Source organism: Stegodyphus dumicola, chromosome 7, assembly GCF_044657685.1.
Source record: "Stegodyphus dumicola isolate Sdum_Otavi_A_Nest chromosome 7, ASM4465768v1".
In the NCBI taxonomy this organism is placed as follows: Eukaryota; Metazoa; Arthropoda; class Arachnida; order Araneae; family Eresidae; genus Stegodyphus; species Stegodyphus dumicola.
This window is the reverse complement of record NC_140774.1, coordinates 56,655,659-56,676,276: the sequence shown is the minus strand read 5'-3', so window position 1 is coordinate 56,676,276 and position 20,618 is coordinate 56,655,659. Positions and strand designations below refer to the sequence as shown.

The 20,618-nt window shown below is 29.0% G+C and overlaps 1 protein-coding gene across 5 annotated transcripts in view; it reads left to right on the top strand.

Moving 5' to 3' along the window:
- The window catches only part of LOC118202739 (tropomyosin-like), a 191,869-nt gene extending 171,715 nt beyond the window's left edge, over positions 1-20,154 (top strand). For 2 of the 5 annotated variants that reach the window (XM_085820242.1, XM_035374932.2), the window contains 5 exons: positions 380-455; positions 5,778-5,840; positions 8,642-8,711; positions 18,452-18,572; positions 19,472-20,154. In XM_085820242.1, the coding sequence (XP_085676368.1) occupies positions 380-455; positions 5,778-5,840; positions 8,642-8,711; positions 18,452-18,534 (292 nt within the window). In that variant the 3' untranslated portion in view covers positions 18,535-18,572; positions 19,472-20,154. Of the gene's footprint in view, positions 1-379; positions 456-5,777; positions 5,841-8,641; positions 8,712-18,451; positions 18,580-19,471 lie in introns of all 5 variants that reach the window. The other 3 variants (XM_085820241.1, XM_035374933.2, XM_085820244.1) reach the window with 2 other exon arrangements.
- Positions 20,155-20,618: the final 464 nt, after the last annotated feature.

The following is a 20,618-nucleotide window of genomic DNA, read 5'->3' as shown; positions in this document are numbered from 1 at the left end:
AGTCTTCAAAATTTCTTACTGTAATTCAAGCATAGGAAGTTTAATCAGAATCTTCCTGTTTGTGAATATAATAAAAATTACATAAAATTTGTCTTACTATTTTAATGATTGATATCGTCTTTTAACATGAAAATAAGTGATAAAAAAGATCGAATTCTTCCTGGAAAGAGATAAGTAATTAATTTCATTTAAAATAAGTGTCAGTCTTATTAAAAACCTATTGGTAGAAGGAAAATCAATGAGTGTTTATTTTATTAGATCTGTTATCCTAAGATAAACAGAAGCTGATTTTCGACTGCTGTACTGGGGAGTGACTTTATGAATTCTTTATGAAAAATTTAACATAATTTGTGCATTAATGTCTTATTTTATTCTGCAGTAAAATTGTTGAATTAGAAGAAGAATTAAGAGTCGTTGGCAATAATATGAAGTCCCTTGAAGTTAGTGAAGAAAAAGTAAGTTTAATATCCATTTGTGAATCACTCTTAATTTTATGTTTGTAGAAACATTCCAAAGTTCCAGAATTAAAAATAAACAATTTTCGCTAAATTTCGAACAAGTTTGCTAATTTTTTGGATTAAATGTTGAAAATTACTTATTTATGTAAAACTATGTATAAGTGTTTCTTTAGTAAGAAATTTAATGTACCGATATTGAGAATGTTTTCATCAGTATTCAGAATTTAAAAATAAAGTGATACAGTACAAAGTCCATAATCCGGATGTCCATTATCCAGAATGATTTATAATCTGGACCTCAAAGCCACAAACTCTCTCTCTCTCTCTCTCTCTTTTTTATTTATTTATTTATTTATTTATTTATTTTTTGTATGCTTTATGCATGCGCGTTGGAAGGATGTTATATGTTAAAAAATGCTTGGCATAATTTATGGCCTGCTACCACCATATTTCATGGTGAGGACGATGAAGGTGATAACCGCGAATTTGAAGGTTTTCGGACATTGCAAACTCAAGGTGAAATTTTCCAGTTATTGGATTTTTTAAAGAAATGTAGAGAAGTAGTAATAAATGAAGATGATATAACAGAAGTTTTTGATTGTGATGATAATGCCCCAATCATCGATCAATTAACGGACTGCAAAATCTGTAGTAGGGTTCTAGATCCAGAAAATACCGCTTCCGATAGTGAAGTGACAGAGAGGTTATTGAAAATGAAAAAATTTCGATCGACAAGTAAGTCGGTATTCTCGACACAGCAATTACAGGACTTGAACAGTGGAACTTTGTAACTGAACAAGAAATTATGTCTGTTTATAGAATTAAAGAGAAAGTATTAGCACAAAAAACAAAGCAACTTAAACAACTTGCATTGAAAGAAATGTTTAATAAAGTAAACAAATAAAATATTAAACTTTTTTTTGTAAATTTTGATACCCTTGAGATCATAATTGCTCTTTATTTCATAAATTATGGTTTCATGTTTTTAATTGTTTAATTTCTGCATGTCATCTTACCATATTTAAATTGATGGTCTATAATCCGGAAAAAACCCTAATCCAGAATCGTCGAAATCCCGACGAGTCCGGATTTCGGACTTTGTACTGTATAATTGATTGTAAAAATAGAGTTGCTTGTTCTAAGTACAATACTGTTTCAATTTGTATAAATTATTAATCCATAAGTAAGTGATCTTCACATGTTTTTTTAACATACATACATACATATGCATTTAAAACATAGTGCTGTTCTTTGTTCTATCTTATAAACAAGGGCCCAGCAAATTTGTTGCCAATCACATCGAATGAAGATTTTTGAACACTATCTGCTGGAAGGAGATCTGTATCTTACATTGCAAGATGAACCTTATATCTTCTACGTCAGGGGTGGGTAACCTGCGGGTCACGTATGTCCCACCCAGTAAAATTTTGTGACCTGTAGTGGAATTCATGAAATTTCTAATTTGATATCTTCTGTTAATATAGCAAAAAATATTAGTAAAAACAGCATGGGTGGTCATAATAACTGTCAACAGAAGCACTGTGCAGCTGTTGTGTCAACACTTCTTATTTATCAAAAAAGCAATAATTACTAGGCTGGAGCAATCATGTTTTAACATATTTGAACCTAATACACATGGGTATAGATGGATTATTTGATGTCTTTAGTATATCAGATTTTCATTACAAGTACAAAGAAAAATTATTGGTATAAACAGACAGTTTGTTATTTATTGTTAGACATTTATTATTCAAGACTGTCACTGGATTTGAAGAATACAAAATGAAAAGACATTACAAGACAAAACATAGTGATTATGTAATATTGGACAAAGAAGTAAAATAATCAAAGCTGACAGGATTTAAATCACAATTAAAAATTCAACAAAAAATGTTTAGTATAGCCTTAAAACAACCATTTAATGTTGTAAAGGCAAGTTATTCCATTTCATTTCTAACTGCTAAAAAAATAAGCTATTTTAGGATGTGCGTTTGTAAAAGAATGTTTAGAAAACGTTGCAAAAGATTTTGTACCTGATAAAATTAAATGATTTTTAAATATTAAGTTTATTTTGGCGAGGCAAACGGTATGCCTCGAATTAACCTAGCATTTCAAATGAAATTGTCAAAATCTGCATGATTTAATTCAAGATCTCAAGTATTTCTCTTTGGCATTTGGCAGAAGTACAGATATTTGGGCAGAGTATTCATTCACTTGTACTATTCATTCATTTAGTAAATTAATCATTTTAAGTAACCAAAGAAATGTCAAACCTGATTAGTTTAAAGGAGAATTTTTCTTTGTGTAGTTAGATAATGAAGAGATACAGATTATGGATATAGAATATAAAAATCAATTCAGCAATTTAAGAATACGTGATAAAATATTTGAAATACATTCAGCGCCCTTCCACGGTGATATCGAATTAACTCCAGAAAAATCTCCAGATGGAACTAGCTGATTTGCAATGAAATTTTAAATATTATAATCAAAAACTTTTATTTTTATAATACTTATATAGTAAAGGGGGGGAGGAATTAATTTGAGAAATAAGCACACAAAAAAAAAGTTATGACTGCTTTTAGATTAACCTACATCTGCAGGGTTTTAACTGAGGAAAACCTGTAACATCAATTACAATGTGCAAATACACTTGTTGACATGACAAAACTAAGAGAAACAAATATTGCACCTATTGCATTAAAGTTAATATTATTAATTTGTTTTATTGATTATTATTTTTATTATTTATGTATATAGTCATAAATGTTACATTCGGTGTTAACACACACATAAAATTTATTTACATGTATAATACATAGAAATGTTAGGCATACACCATCAGTATTCTTAGGATTGGCACCGTTGTTATTACATTCCTAATTCCAAGTAAGCAAAATATTCCAGCAAAAGTAGAAAGTATTGCCTAACAGCTGTAATTACTAATGCATAAATATTGTGAATAAACAAGTTCTATGTATTAAGAATTTTTATAAAATTCTTGGATTTTAAGCTTTTTACATTAGGCTTTTAAAATATTTTATTATGAAACTCTTTCTATAATTAATTGTATATTTTTCTCATCCTAATTTGTTAGTATGTGCGGCTCTCAACCTTCACACAATTTGCTCTTTTGCATTTTAAAAAATTTCAATATTTTAAAGATTTTTTAATGACAAAGTTTACTTCCCCTTACTCTTGTCAACAGAAGGCTTTCAAAGCTGTGGTGAGAGTAGGGGTAGGTATCATATGTCACAAACATACTTCCTATAGCAGCTTTCTGGAGTCATAATTTGTACTGTTTTGTTCCGAGCAACAAGATATCAGAACAGTTTCCATCTTGCATTAAGGCATGTGTCAACCTGTTGAGTGTTTTGCCACTTCATTTGTTTTATGTTTAAATATTTTGTTCCTGTATGTTATGAACATAAGTGAGAAACAGAGAAAGTTCAGTGGTGACACGAACAAAAAGAAATTAAGGACTTGTTAACTTCATACATTGAGACAAAGGTGGAAATAATTAAATGTTCTGAACATCGTGAATATTTTGCTTCAATTGGACGTTTGTATGATGTAAATACATATACAGCATGTTCAGTTTTGAAAAAAAAAAATTAAATAAAATAAAATTACGGAATACATTCAAAACTATGGAAATACATCTTCCTTACACTGTTTTCAAAAGACACGGTATAGTGATGGGTGAAATGGAAATATCTTTGTCACCAGGGATTGAAGATTAACATCAAAATAATGTTCAAGTTTTTCAATTATTCAAGCTAAGGTTCTTAGTTTGAAGACTAGATAAAATGCAGATTCAAGCATTTTCTTTCAAGCAAGTAATGGCTGGTTCAACAAATTTAAAATGATATATTCTTTACATAATATTAAATTAAGTGGAGAATCGGCTGATGCAGATAAAGATGCTGCAAAAGAATTTATTTTCTTGTTGTCCAAAATTGTTGTAAATGGAAACTACTCTCTACTAGTCAAATATTCAGTGTAGATGAGACGGATATATTTTGGGAAAAAAAATGCCTAATCATGCAATTTGTCTCAAAGTAAGAATGAGTTGCCCCTAGACATAAAACTTCCAAAAACTAACTGACATTGCTTCTTGGTGAAAACTTAGCTAGTGATTTAAAATTGAAGATATTTTTAGTTAGGAAAATCCCTGAACATTGAAAGGGAAAGATAAAGAATTGCTTACGGTCATTTGCAAATCAAATAAAAATCCATGGGTTACTAAATATTTAAAGATTGGTTCAGCTTTCATTTTGGTCTGACAGTTAAACAACATTGTAAAAATAATAATTTATGATTAAAGCAATTTTATCTTAGACAATGCTTTAGAGCACTGAAAATCTCCATAGAATTTATACCTGGAAATCAATGTTGTGTTTCTTCTCAATACTACCTGGTTCATACAGCCTGTTGACCAAACAGTAATACTACTTTTAAATGGTATTTATTATGAGGACAATAATGAATCAATCCATCAAGGCAACTGACAGGTAAGATGAGATTAACAGATTTTTGGAAGAACTACAATATATGGGACACAGTAAACAATATTGGAGACTCATGGGCTGGTTATGAGTCTCTATATGAAAGGTTCTATGGATCGATATTGAAAGGTTCCTGGAAATAGTTACGCTTACGAATGATGAGCGACTTCATAAATTTTGAAGAAACGCCAGAAGCTATAGCAGATAAAATGATTAACCCAATGAATAAACTAAACTTAAACGTCAACAATGAAGATGTTAATGAGTTGATTGAATTTCACTCAGTATCAAATGAATGCTTAATTGAGCAACAATGAAATACACAATAAAAGTAAAGAAGAAGTTGATAAAAACTTCCAGACTTTGACAATTAAAAAATATGAATAAAGCCTTCATGAATCTTGACAAATTTTTTACTATCAAGGAAGAATTTGATCCCAAAGGAGAATGTGTATTTCAAGTATGTAGGGCACTTGAGAAAGATGCATCATGTTATAGAAATCTTTATCAAGAAAACAAAGAATGGTATTCAACTTTTTCTTGGTAAGTTTGTAAAGAAATTCCCAAAAGCACTTAAACACCCATGTTAACTTCATTATATATATATATATATATATATATATATTCATAAATAAATACTTTTAAACAAGTGTTTTTTATATCCCTTTACTTTTGATCAATTCACACACTTTTTCAGGAACTAGTTACATGCAAAAGTTGAGGGCTGCCTGTAAATCTGAAATATTATATGCATTTATTGAATGTTTATATGTTAAATTTATTGAAATATTTTACATTATATTTCTTAAAGGCAATGCAAAAAGAAGAGGCATATGACATTACAATTCGCCAGTTGTCACAAAGGCTTCAGGAGGTAAATTTTTTACATAATATCATTGATATTAGACATAAGTATGTTTTAATTTTTTGTACTGTAATGAGGGGCAAAACCTTTGCTACAGAATTTCTGTTCTCTTATCTTCAAAAGGCTTTATTGTTGTTATTATTTTAGTGAATCTGTACATACAGTAAAATAATGCTTTAAATGAATAAATAAAAACAAATACACAATCATTTACTTAATTGTAGTATCTAGAAATACATTTGCATTTTTATAAGCATTATTTAATTAAAGAAATAATTAAAAATTTGAGTTTTGTTTTCCGATTTTGCATTTCCAGAGTTTGTAAAGTCTGTAGTTTTTTTTTTTTTTTTTTTTTTTTAAACAATTTTTGGTCTATGAAAGTACTTAGTTTTGGTCAAAATCTGCAAAAGTTCCTTAATTTATCTGACACTTCTGTTTTTATATGACTGCCATTTGAGTGTTAACATTTTTAGACATGTTTTTTTATTTGTTGAGAAATATGTATTTTATGGGCTATCATTTGAATTTTTTCCTATTTTTTAATAAGAATGGATGCAATTCCTTAATTTCTAGGCACAAGACCCTGCTTCTATTGGAACATTAACATTTGAAAGTTATTTCTTTTTTGGTAATGAAGAGTTCATAAAATATTTCGTGAAAACAACTTTCTTTTTGAGATACTTTATTATACTATGCTAAATTTAACAACTCATCATCATTTTGGCGATTTCAAAATTAATTTGTATACAAAATTTTTTATCCAGAAATTTGTGACTATTTTATTTTTACAGATATAATAAAATTGGTAAGTATAATTAAAATAATGATAATTGATTAAAATTTTAAGTAAGAAATAACATTAAAGCAAAACATTTTTATTTTTCCATGCCAGATTTTAAAATAACACTACTCTCCATTTTGCCATCTTAAAAATATTTTGATTCTGAAAAATAAATAAGATAACAAATGCTATATAAAACAGTTCCCAGGTATGTCTTAACAAAAGCAAAAACTACTTAGTTATTTAAAAATTAAATTCATCTGTCTTCTTTTGTGTTTTTCATAAGAGTTTTTTTTTTCCTTGTGTAGTTGTTTCAGAATATTAAAATGTGTGTCAGTTCTCTTTTAAAAATTTACTTTACATTTCTGAATTTTTTTATTTAAAAATCTTCTGGCTTTTTGCTCTTGCAGAATTGTGTAATTTGTAGACCTGGCTGGCGCCTTGGAAGGTTTAGAAGGATTTGAAATTTAAGATTTGTAGAAAAATGTGACAAAATGAAAAATGTCTTCATGGCATTAACACGTAATTAATGGGTTTTATAAGAAATGTGTAATGAATGTTTTATTTTGGAAGAATTTTTGTAAAAATAGTAAAAACAAAGTTATTTGAATTTTCTGCTTTTGATCCGTAAAAAGTCTTTCACTTAACAAGTTTATCTTCACTTTATTTTCTCATCTTTTCACTAGACACAAGTTGGAAGATTGCAAAAGTGGTTCTAATCTTGTAAGATGGACAGGCATCTGTAGAGAGGAATTTTTCTATAAATTAAAGAAATAAAAAACTGACAATTTAAGAGATTCCTCTTATGCCTCACTCATGTCTCACTGCATGGTATACAAGGGTAAGCATTTTGCCACCTGGTGCAATCTCTATAGGTCCTGATTTAGCCCAGTGTCAGTCCTGAATTCTAAAAATTTTGCTCAGTGGTTCACTAACTTTTAAAATTCTGCCATAATGGCTCTTGCACCATTATGACAGACCTTATATCATTTTATATTTATTATCAATGCTCATATTATTAAAGAAATAAAATCAGCAGTTTCTTTGATGTATTTTCAATACATGCACTTTAGAATAGCAGAAATCTTCAATTAAATCTGAAATCCTAAAGTGAAGAGAAAACTTACTGAGAAAGGATTTGATTACATAAAGAAAAATACTGTTCTTCATATTGTTAAAGCATTAACAACATTAGGAGATGAAGCAGAAACTCGTTGGAGCACTGATTTGTGTATTGAACAAATAAACTTAGAAAAGAATGATGTAAATTAAATAAAATATTCAGAAAATTTTCAAATTGAAAAGACACACAACTATTTTGTTTTCAGTTGTATAGAAATATATATGTTTCGTAGCTTTTTATGCATAATTACCTTAATAATATTTTACAATCAATATTAAAACATGCTTAATTATATTAAATGTTTGACTGCGTTTAATAATAATGTATCCTTCTTAGAGATTTATTTTGTTCTTAGAATGATATTACAAAAGTGAAGTTTGAGTGCCAATACTGGCTTTTGTTTATTAAATTTGTTTAGCTGACAGGTGCTTAATTTTTTTTTTCATTATTGGTCCTTAAAATTTTGTGCAGAAATGTGTAGGAAATATGATTTCATTAATTACTGTTTGTAATTAAAATGTGTTTTGTTAAATACTTTATTTCTGGTTTGCAGAGGGACATTGATTATTTTGGGATATGCTATTCTATTGCTTAATCCTATTGCAATATTAAAGTATTCGTCTCAAATTTATAATATATCTGTCAGCCATAAATTTGTGATACGAGCTGTGTTGTGCCCAATACAGTACATAACTGAAATATGAACTCTGTTTGGTGATGACCTTTGAAAGGTTAACAGTATATGTAAGCAGTTATATATGCTGAATTGCATAATTAAGACTTTTTAATAAAAGAAGGTAATAAGCCTAGTATATAAGAGGATACATTATATGATGATAGAATCTAATTTAGCTATTTTTTTCTTTCTCCCCACACCCTTTTAAATGTTTGAGTTTTCTTTTGTAGGCTGAAGCTCGGGCAGAGTTTGCTGAAAGATCTGTACAAAAGCTTCAGAAAGAAGTTGATCGATTGGAAGGTATTTATTAAAATTAGCAAACTTCAAAGAAGGGGTTTATTATTAATAATATATGAAGTAGTTTAATGTTTTTTATCTTTGTTTTTAATTATCTTTGTTAATTCTGTCTGCTTTATTTACTCAGTTTTGTAAGCCAGTAAAAATGTGTTAATTTTCTACAGAAAAATGGTACTTTCCATCTACAAAATTGTCTGGAATCAGGCAGAAACTTTTTCACAATGCAAATTTAAGGCGATTTTTCTGAGACTTAATAAACATCAAGTTCACAATCATCAAATACATCACAAATTTTAGATTTTTCCTGTTTTTCAGTTTCTTTTATAGCTGTTCAGTCACTCTTCATGATTGAATAATACTATTGAAGTCCTCTTTCATGATGTAAATGTTATTAGTGAACAGATTTCAGTTAAAGAAGATATGTGTATTACATTACCATATAAAGAAAACAATATGTATGTGTATGTTATAAAAATAAAAATGTATGTGTATATGTCATCATATATAAAAACGTTTCACTTAAATGGAAATCTTGGGCAGTAAACAACATTCACAGAATTCAATGTACACTCATGTAATGATTTTTATGTGTCCAGCAAATTATTAATAGAAAATGAAAAATTGTATTTAACTGCTTTTAAATCCCTTAATCAGTAACAGATTGATTAAATTAGAAAGAAACATTAAATATTACACATATGCTTTGGTGAATGGCAGTACATTGGTGTATGGAATGTAAAAATATTTTATTTTGTGTAGTAGCAATGCATTTGTTTTAAATTTAAGAGAGAAATATGAAATGCGTGTCCTTTAAATTGTTGAATTTTCTGATTTAGTTTGAAACATAAGTATTTTACCCTTTGCCAAGTGACAACTCATTGCTTTAAATAGTTGATTTTTGTATCAAAATGTCATTAAATTTCCTCAAAATATAAAAAAAATAAATAAATAAATTTGAAATTTGGGCTTGGAGGTGCACATGTTCAGGTGGAAGACTAAGTGTATGTAAAATTAAGTTGCTGTGCCCCATATTTCAACAAAATGAGGAATGTATGTACTTACAAATTCTTCATTATTTAATTATAGAAGTTACTGCTTTGTATTTAATGGATACTTTTTTTGAAAATGCTGGTTCAGGTTTGAAATTTCAATAAGATAGTTAGTGTAATATGTTAGTAGTATAATAATAAGCTGCAAATTTTTCATGAAAGTATTAAGATAAATTACAGACCACAAAAATTCAAGAAGTCATTAGTGTAAATCCTGTGCCACAAATTATGCAGTAATTGCCCTTAACCCTTAAATTTTACCTTTTTTTCCTTGATGCAATTACTGCTGTAAGCTGAAATTATCACGTTTCTTTGAAAATTTATGAGCTTAAGTATTGCCATATTTTGTTTGATCTTGAAATTTATTCTAAACCTGGTTATAATTGATATCCAGTTCTTTGAAGGGGCAGAATCTTATAAAAATAGCTCTGATCCAGGAAAAATATTTACTCAAAACACTGTTGGTATTTAATTTTTTTCCCTTTCTCTATTTTTTTTTAATACTTGCTGGCTAGTAATCATATTAATGTAGCCTGAATTAATATTGAATATATTATTTGGGTCCATGTAATTTGAAAATTATGCAAGGATCCTTTGCGGTCCCCTCTGAAAAGAAATCACATTTGTAATTTGGGCTAAATTTGGTATTAATAAGAATTTTTGGTAAATTAGGTCCCCTACCCCTAAAAAAAGGATTATAGATTTACATCTTCTGTTTTTATTTTTCAATCAGATAACTTTAAATTGCTTCTTTCATATACTGAATGAATATCTTATGATGATATATATTAGAATTGTGTATATGTGTTACAAAGTCAAAAATTTCTGAAACGAAATGCTAATTTTTTCAATAGTTCTATTTTGTGCATCAAATTATGTTATAAATAATGAATTTTGAATTAATCGTGCAGGCCATTTCTAAAGTAGTTGCATTTAAGATTTGTATTGAATATTAATGTAATCAAGTTCTCTAATTGCATGCTTAGAAGATTGAAGCTGCATGGAACTCCATTGTGTTCTTCTTTATCTGAAGATCCTGTATAAAATTTTAATTAGAAGAATAATTTTAAGCCTTAAAAATTTTGCATAGTTTCTTTTTGTTTTGTGTGAAGCAAAAGTTAGCGAGTATTTATTCTTTAACTGCAAGTCCTGGGAATTTGAGCATCTCATTTAACATAGTCTTTTATATAATGTGAGAGGAAATTAACATATTTTCTCAATGTATTCATTATGTTCAATTAAGATATTCACCACATTTTATTGTTATTATCAGTACAATTATTTATCTTTTTTGTGTATAAAAGGACTGCATTTTGGAAAAATAATTTATAATTTTATTTACTCAATGTAAATATTTTGCAAAACTTGCATGATGCAAATCATTACCGATTTTATGTAACATCAACAGTTGTTTATTAATGGAAGTAACCAAACATTTGGCTTTTAGATTTAATCCATTATTAATTTTTAAGTAATATTCTTAAAAATTGTAATACAGTTACAAATTTGCAATAAATATTTAATATATTATGCTCATAAAAATAAATTTGTTAAATATTGTGTAAAATAAAGGAATACTAAAAATAAATGAAACAGAAATCTAAACAGTGTAAAACAGAATGATGCTGATTTTTGGCATTGTTATTGCTTTTAATGCTACACCAGTTTTTTTTCTCTGATATTGTTTAATCAAAATTTTTAATTTTTTGATCTATGCCTAAAAAATATTTTCGTTTAAGACGGTGTGAAAATTTTTATAGGTTAAAATCCAGAATTTTTTTGAAAAATTAAAAAAAGAAAAGTTGATAAATAAAAATTTTTACAGCAAAGTAAAAGAAATATAAATTTTCTATGGATTAAACCTAGTTTCAAACTTATTTAAAAAAAGCAAGCAAGGAAGTTAATTAAATAAGCTGTGGTATATAATCATATATGCCATATTCAATTAATGTTACCAAGCAGAAATTTTAGTGCTAATTAAAAAAAAAAAAAAAAATGGCATATCATTTCAGAAAAGTCCATTTTGTGTGAGAATATGTAAGCTGAAGCTAAGTTATATAAATCTAATATATGTCATAAAACCATTCATTGAAAACATGAAAAACATAATGAATTTCATTGATTGGTGAAATAGAAAGCTATACAGTCAAAAGTCTTTAATCCGGACTCATCAGGACTTCAGCGATTCTGAATTAGTTTTTTTTCCGGATTATGGACCATCAATTTAAATCTGGTAAAATGGCATGCAGAAATTATAAAATTAAAAATATGAAACCGTAATTTATGAAATAAAGAACAATTATGATCTAAAGGGTATCAAAATTTACCAAAAAAAAAAAAAAAAAAAACTTAATATTTATTGTTTACTTTATTAAACATTTCTTTCAATGTAAGTTGTTTAAGTTGCTTCGTTTTATGTGATAATACTTTCTCTTTAATTCTGTAAACAAACATAATTTCTTGTTCAGTTACAAAGTTCCGCTGTTCAAGTCCTATAATTGGTTTGTCGAGAATACCGACTAATTTGTCAATCGAAATTTTTTCGTTTTCAATAACCTCTGTGTCAATTTCTTCACTATCGGAAGCGAATTATAATGATGAGGAATTTGATTTAAATCATATCAAAGATAGAGTACATCGAGATAAAATACTACATTTAGTAAGGAAATTTACGTGACATCCCCCTCCCCGGCAGAGCAGCATGAAATTGATAAACATATTTTGGAATGGTTAGAGAATCAAAGGATATGCCTTTATCCATTTTTTTGCAGCAATTCCACTTTTTGTTTGATTGGCATCGAAATATGCTTTCGCTTTGTAGATCCTATGGTAGCTCCAGCATTGGAAATTCTATTTGACATAATCGAAAGTTCAAGATTACTTTTATAAAATTGCTCTAACACTCTGCAAAAAATAATAATCTGGATCCATTTCGAAGGTTAAGGAACAACACAATCTGCAACATTAACTGAAATAGATAATTAGATAATCTTAGCTTGGCTTATACCGTCTATTATACATTAAACGTGCATGCATAAACATATTATGCGCATGCGCAGAAAGTTTGTAGCTTTGAGGTCCGGATTAAGGACTTTTGACTGTGTATACAGGGTTCGTACGATCCTTAAAAGTCCTTAATTTTTTCAAAAATGATTTTTGGTCCTTAAAAGTCCTTAATTTTGGCCAAAATAAATAAACGGTCCTTAATTTTGCTCATTTGACATTTCTTATCATTTCTAATGATTGCCATTCTAAGTGGGAATTACGATTTCTCATGAATATGGAATTAAAATTACACGGCTCTTAACTAATCTGTTGGCGGATTTGCGTTGCAAACGATTAAAAAAAAAAAAAAAAAACTACCCGAACGAAAGTATCGGTGTCTGATTCGCTATTCACCCAATCTTTCGAAACAGGTGTTATCCATAAATTTAGGCAGATTGTTACGAAAGCGTGAAGCCGGAAGTTCTTTAAGAGGCGAACGTGATGATGAAGGTGCTCGAGAAAAAAAAGGGGGGATTCTGAAAATATTTGCCAAAATTAGAGCAATTTCAACCTGGAAGGCCACAACCCTTCCGACGCCAATAGGAACGAGATGCCTGGAAAGTGCATTTTCAATAAACTGTGGCTTCATCAAGCTGACTACAAAGACTGGATATTGATGGATGGCAATCCTTAAATGTGATCTTTGCCTGAAACAAATTGAAATTTCTAGAATGGGAGAGTCAGTGCTGAAAATTCACATGAAAATTAAGTTTTGTTTTATCATTTCAGTTTGTTTTTACACGGTTTTGCTTAGCTTAATTTCTGTGTTTGTTTCAATAAAGCCATAAATTAATTTTTTATCACCTTCTACGGAGTTTATTCTCTTTTGCACGTACTATATGTATGAGATATCGGGATTATGAGTTTATTTCTGCAGAGGGTCTGTTATCGATTTCGCGGGCAATCTGTTGGCTCCATTTCGATTTTAGGTCGCCAAGGGCAAATTCAGTAACTCTAGCCGAGAAAAAGTGAAGTTCAGAAATACGTTTTGAAGCTTCAATAGACAATTAAGTATTAGGTTTAAACTTATGTTGTTGATAGTAATGCATAATTTTTGCTAATGGCGATACAATTATTAGTTGAAAATAGCTAACTAATTAAAAAATTTTTAATATTTTTAAAGCTGAAAACAACTAATTGAAACTAATTTTCCTGAATTAACTAGACACAAAATTAACTTTCATGAATTACTAAAGTTATTGGGTAGAAGTTTAACTGAAATATACATTCCGTATTATATATATATATATATTTATACAGTACAAAGTCCGAGGTCTGGACTCGTCGGGACTTCGGCGATCCCAGATTTGAGATTTTTCCGAATATTAGATCATTTTAAATCTACTAAGATGGCACATAGAAATTATAAAATTGAAAATATGAAATCGTGATTTATGAAATAATGAAGCATTTATGATTTAAAGGGTATCAAAATTTACAAAAGAAAAGAGTTTAATATTTATATGTTTACTTTATTAAACATTTCTTTCATTAGTGTGAGTTGTTTGATTTGTTTTCTCTGCTAATACTTTAGACTAATACTATAGACATATAATTTCTTGTTCAGTTATTAAGTTCCATTGTTCAAGTCCTGTAATTGCTGTGTCGAGAATTCCGAATAACTTGTCAATCAAAAATTTTTCGTTCAGTAACCTCTCTGTTACTTTCTTCACTATCGGTAGCTGTATTTTCTGGATTTAGAACCATACTACAGATTTCGCCCTCCGTTAATTGATTGATGATTGGGCATTGTCATCGCAATGAAAAACTTCTGTTTAACTTCGCTAAATTCTGCCGCCTGGTGTGGCCATACGAGCTCTGGCGCTGGTTCTGGCTTTATCTGAATAACAAATCAGTTATTCTTAATTCAAATAGCACTAAATATAATCGTTTGTCCTATGAGTATCATTAACAAAATCTATTTTTAGCATAAGGAAAGAAATTTATGCTAAATCTCCCCTTGTCAACATTTTAGCGCATTAAACTTAAATCTGTAATCGGAAAATACTCTAATTGGCGTCGCTGCATGATTCATCACTCAAGTTGTCATCCGTTGATAAATATGCGGTGATGAAAGCAAAATGCAATAAATAATGATTCGCGATTTCGGCATCAAGGATATAAAATATTGGTTGGTGTAAAATTAACAAATGTTTCGGTTTGAGATTATGCCAAGCTATGGAGTCAAGTTACTAATCACACAAATTTATGCTAAAATAATTATTTCTTCAATAATGAGATATTTTATTTAGCACCAAACTGAGATTAAGAATCGGGATTTCCAGCATGTTTTTGTATGATGAGGAAAAAAATCTAATGTGCATGCGTAAAGCATACCCCTTCCCTTCAAAAAAGCCCTAAGAAATTGGTTGGTGGTGGCTTTGAGGTCCGGATTTTAGATCATTCCAGATATTGGATGTTCGGATCTCGGAATTTGTACTGTATATATATGTATACATCTTTCAAAATATAACTTACCAGTATGGATTCACTCTTTTAAAATAATTCTACTTTAATTAAACTTAGGAGATAATATAATCAATTAATCAATATTGTTTAGGAAATAAATTATATATATATATATATATATATATATATATATATATATAGTAAAAAATGTATATTTTCACTATTCAAGTATTCACTGTGACAAGTATTCTTATCTTGTCACATGAACAGGCCTCTGTGGAAAGGGGCTTCTCTGTAAATAAAGCAATTGAAATTGAAAATTTAAGTGACTCATCATACATATTTTCAACGCACTGTATTTGATTACATAAAATTTTCTGGAGGTGTTCTTAATATCGAAATGAGATCAGCAGCAGCTTCTGCAAGAAGTGGAGTTCGTTATTTAGAAGTTCAGTATTTAAAGGAACGTTCAGCATTTAGAAGAACAAAAATCTTTAACTAAATCTGAAAATTCAAAGAGGAAAAGAAATATTATTGAGGAAGAAATTGATTATATGAAGCAGGAGAAAAAATTTCTTCAAAGGGACATTAAAGATATTTAATGAAGAAGAAGATGCTTTAGCAGATGAAGCTGAGACCAGCAGGAACATTGATTTGTTTATCAAACCAAATGAACTTAGAAGAATAGTTAAAGAAAAGGAAATAGAAGACATAAATAAATTAGATGTTAAAATAGCTGAAAAGATTTCAGATTTTAAAAAGCACAAATGTTTTGTATGTTTTATTGTACAGTTTATTATTGTAGTATCTTTCAAAAAACCAAGGAAATAAATTGTATGTTTACAAATCAGTTATTTTAATCTGCAAAATATTCTTACATTGTGATTATAATAGTAGTTGACTGTGTTTAAATAAATATGTGTTTAAATAATAAGTTAAATAATAATCATGTAAATCTCTAAAATATGGTGTGTGTGTGTGTATGTGTGTGATTATGGCAAAGCCTCGTGGGCTATCTGCCTAAGAGGAGGGATGCCTTCGTGGAGGACTTTCTAAGGGAAACTGGCTCGTATACACGTTACACATAGGCAAAACCACTCTAAAATAGTGACTGTTATTAGTGTAAAATACACTTATACATGTTTTTCAAGAAATTATGTTCCTAATTTAATGTTATCTACTTCATAACTTGTAGGGAGTTAGTTTAATTTTCAGAATTGTTTTATGGTAAGTATTAAATTGAATTTAATAATAGTGCATAATAGACACTTCTGTTAGTTTCTTAAAGTGAAATTACAAGCATGAAGTCGGTTGTATGGATAATTGCTTTATTCTATTCATTTTTTTGTTTGCTGATAGGTCCTTAATTTTTTCTTTGATGGTCCTTAAAAGTCCTTAATTTTCATGTAAGGAAATGTGTACGAACCCTGTATGTAGAATTGGCTCTGCCTTCCGGAATCTGCTTGGACAATTTGTTATGGCATCCGTATTTATAGCTGAATAAAGAATTCTGAAGTGGATTCAAAAGAGTTTTTTTTTTTTTTTTTTTTTTTTTTTTTTTGCGACGTTTATATGTATGCACTCTCGCATAAACTCAAAAAAGATTAGTCGTAGAACATTGAAATTTTATGTATGAGACTGCAATATCTGGTTCCAATTTCTATCATATTGCTCTCATCAATGCCAAATATATGTATGTAATAATATTGAGAAGATTTGATAGATGCTTGTTGTAATATACTGAGCGTGATAGGTGGATGCATAAAGCCATAAACTTTCAGACATGGTTGCTGATTTGGAAACATTTTTTTTATTTTCATAACAGTGTAAGCCTTAATATTCATAAACAGATTCCCAAGCATAATTTACGGGTGGACGTGCACCCCACAATTTTGTACAGCTTGTATCTTCTTAAGCTATGGACGAAAATGGAAAAATAAACTCTGCATACCTAGCGGCAAGATGAAGCAGTGGAAAGAAAAGGCCAAAGCAGAAGAGAGAGAGAGAGATTGCACAGCAATTACCTTTTATACCAGATTACATTTCAGATCACATGATGGATTAATATTCAGATGTTGGGTTAAAATTTCATTGATAAATGCACAATAGAGGTTAGATGATGGATCTTTTTCAGAAATGCAGGGAGGTAGAAAAATTGCTTTGTTATTTTTAGAATGAAGATGGAGATAAAGGGCTTTTATTAATTTATTATTTGAAAGATAGATGTTTTATATTTTACATACCCCTCCAACAGCAACCCCTTAATTATCCTTCTCTGTTCTAAAAATTGTAATAATGCCTCTGGATTGTGTCGATTCTAGATCAAGCCATCTTGCATAACACTGATGGTGTAGTTATTTTGGAACCTAAACTCTAAGAATGTAAACTAAAACCTCTCTCTTATCAGACAGACATATTGGATAAATGCGCAGCTTACAGCTCTGTTGCCGCTTGGGTGCTGTGCATTGTTGTGCTGCTAAGTATGCTATTAAAATGTGATGCTCTATATAAAATTGTAGGGTATGTATTGATCATGTGTAATGAAAAACGTAGTTTCGAGAATTAGTTTGTGTCCAGCAATAAAGATTATGTTCAGTTCAGCTGTGTCTGTCTACAAGTCTCTCCTTCGAATCTTTCTAATGTCCAAGTTATAATGCTGAGAACCATCGTCAATCCATTGCAGCTTACTCCAAATTTTTATCACATGCATATATAAAGACTAAAAAAGTAGTAATAAATTCTGAACCAACTCTACAAAAGACATAAAAGAAATGAAATTTAAAACCAGTGCTATGCGGAAATACCCCAATAAAAAATGTAAATATATATACATACCCAGCCTTTATTTTCAAAGTCATTGGTTGCAGTCGCTTCCCAAAAGCGTTGTAGTGAAAATTTTCATGTTTTGATAATGTAAAAAAAAAAAAAAAAAAAAAAAAAATCATTTTGAACAAATAATGAAATCGCTCTACATATATAATAACAGCTTATATACATAGTTAGTTTAACAATATTTAATAACAGTTAATTGTTGCTCTAAAAAATATTTAATAGGTCGTATAAGAAAGATTTTTTTTTTAAATGTATTTTTTAGGGATTTGGGAATTATTTGTAATTTGTAATTAAAAATAAATAAACACAAATTATGTAGAAGTGTTAGGTTTACATTAATTGCTTGAGATTGTTGATTTATTTTCTGAAATATAACAGCTTGACATTATTATTTTTCCTTCAATGCAGATGAAATCCTTGCTGAGCGAGAAAAAAACCACCTGCTGCAGGAGGAAGTCGAGAGTACATTGAAAGATATCCAATCTATGTGAGATCCATTTTGCCTGGCCAACTCTCTTTCATTTTGAAGGTTAGATGTATGTACTCTGGTGATGGAATTTATAAGTCGGGTTTCTGTGCAGTCATCAGAGTCTAGTTAAAATGTCATGTAACTTCTTTAAATATTTTCAATATATTACTGCTGTATTCATATTATAGTTAATATTTTTCTAGCATTATTATTAAGGATGGGAAATTATATATCATATTCCAGATTTCTGAAGTTGTTTAGTGTAAAGCAACTAATATTAAAAAGCTTAATAAGCAATTAATTTGCAGTGATTTTTACAAAGAATCGTATTTTTGCTTGTGGATTTTGTTTTAGCATTTTCTGCATGTATTTGTTTTGTCAGTCTGCTGTTACCAAAGTTCTCTTATTTTAGTACAAGAAGGAGGAAAAAGAAATATGTTTATTCCATTGAATCTCTATGAACAATCATTTATAAGTTTTCATTAATACTGCAGTGTGAGATTAGAAAATATATTGAATGTGTTGGAACTATTATAGAGTTGACATATCATGTAAGATAAAGCACACTGAGATTTAAAAAAAGATGTTATTTTCTAGACAATGAGAAGCAGTTTTTATGTGTTTAAAACAATATCCTGTTATTATTTTTTCGGTATTTGATAAACAATCTGATGAAAAAATATTTTTAAAGGGTTATTGGTTAGTGTCTAATGGCATTTTTTCTCTGCAAATATTTTTAAAAACTCATCTGATATCTGTCTTTACTTTATGATTTAAAAAATAAAGAAGTGGGGGAATTTGTAGGCAGTTTAATTTATGCAAAGAAATTCATTAAATGGGAGGAAACTATTAAACAATATTCTTTAAATTGGGATTCAGTTGTACTTTTTCACATGTATTATTATTATATTAATGGTGTGTTTTAATTTTTTGTCTGACTCTTTCTTATTTATTTCCAGATGATCTACTCATCAAATATAAAATCTAGTAAGCTGCCTCCAGTGGAAAATTGTATGGCACTTACAGGATGTTATTGCCAACATATGTTTTTGCCTTTATATAAAATTTCCTATTTCTTTCTGTTAGAATGAAAAAGAAAAAGAAAAAAAAAAAAAAAAAAAAACCTACCAAAAAATCATGCTTAGTTTTGTGATATTTTTCTGTATGTTTTTTAACATCAATACTTTTAAGCGCTATTAACAATTTTTATATTTACAAGATTTGACATTGTTTTATAGCTGCCTGTTTTCCAAGATTTTTTAAAAAGACTCTAGAAAAATTATAACTGTTAAAACTCATGCCACGAGGTCTGAACTTCATGTAATAAATGTTGGTGGTGGAGCACATGCTGGGAGGAATTTTTCTCTCTCTTTCTATTAATTGTATGGTTCAGGCTTGCTGGAATTAATTCATATGAGAAGAAGGAAAACAAAACTTAATGAAGAGCTGTTAGCTTTGTGCACATCATTCAAGTTTGAACTTTTGACATCACCTTAAAAGAATTTGTATCTGCATTTTGATGGTACAATCAGAAGGTTGTGCATTGTATGTTATTTTTTATTCAGCAAAACATGCTAAATCAGAAAAGTTGCTGAAATCATGTATTTCAATTGGCTGCCAATAAAATCAATGTAGATTATTATTTATTGTCTTGTGCAGTTATTTTAATATGTCTCATAATGGTTTTTTATGAATAAAATTTTGTATTCAGTTTTCTTTTCCAAATAAAATAACATAATATTTTACAGTTTAGAATTAGAAAGGAAAACTGATGTAAAATCTGACTTTACAGATTATGCTTAAATTTCTTTCATTCTAAATTTTGCATAAGCAAGAGCTGTATAAAATGGAATGCTTTCTCAAAAATTTAAACAATTTGAATGTCAAAGAGTCAGGTGCCACAGTGCTATAATTGCCAAAAGTGGCACCATTCGTTAGAAAACTGCTTTTTCACACCCAGACATGTGAAATGTTCATTAGAACATAAGATGATGGATTGCCCTGATAAAGGTAAAACTGATAAACGCAAGTGCTGTAACTGTCTCGGAGGTCATGTTTCGTCCTATCGTGGGTGCATTAAGTTCCCAAAAAATAGATCAAATCAAC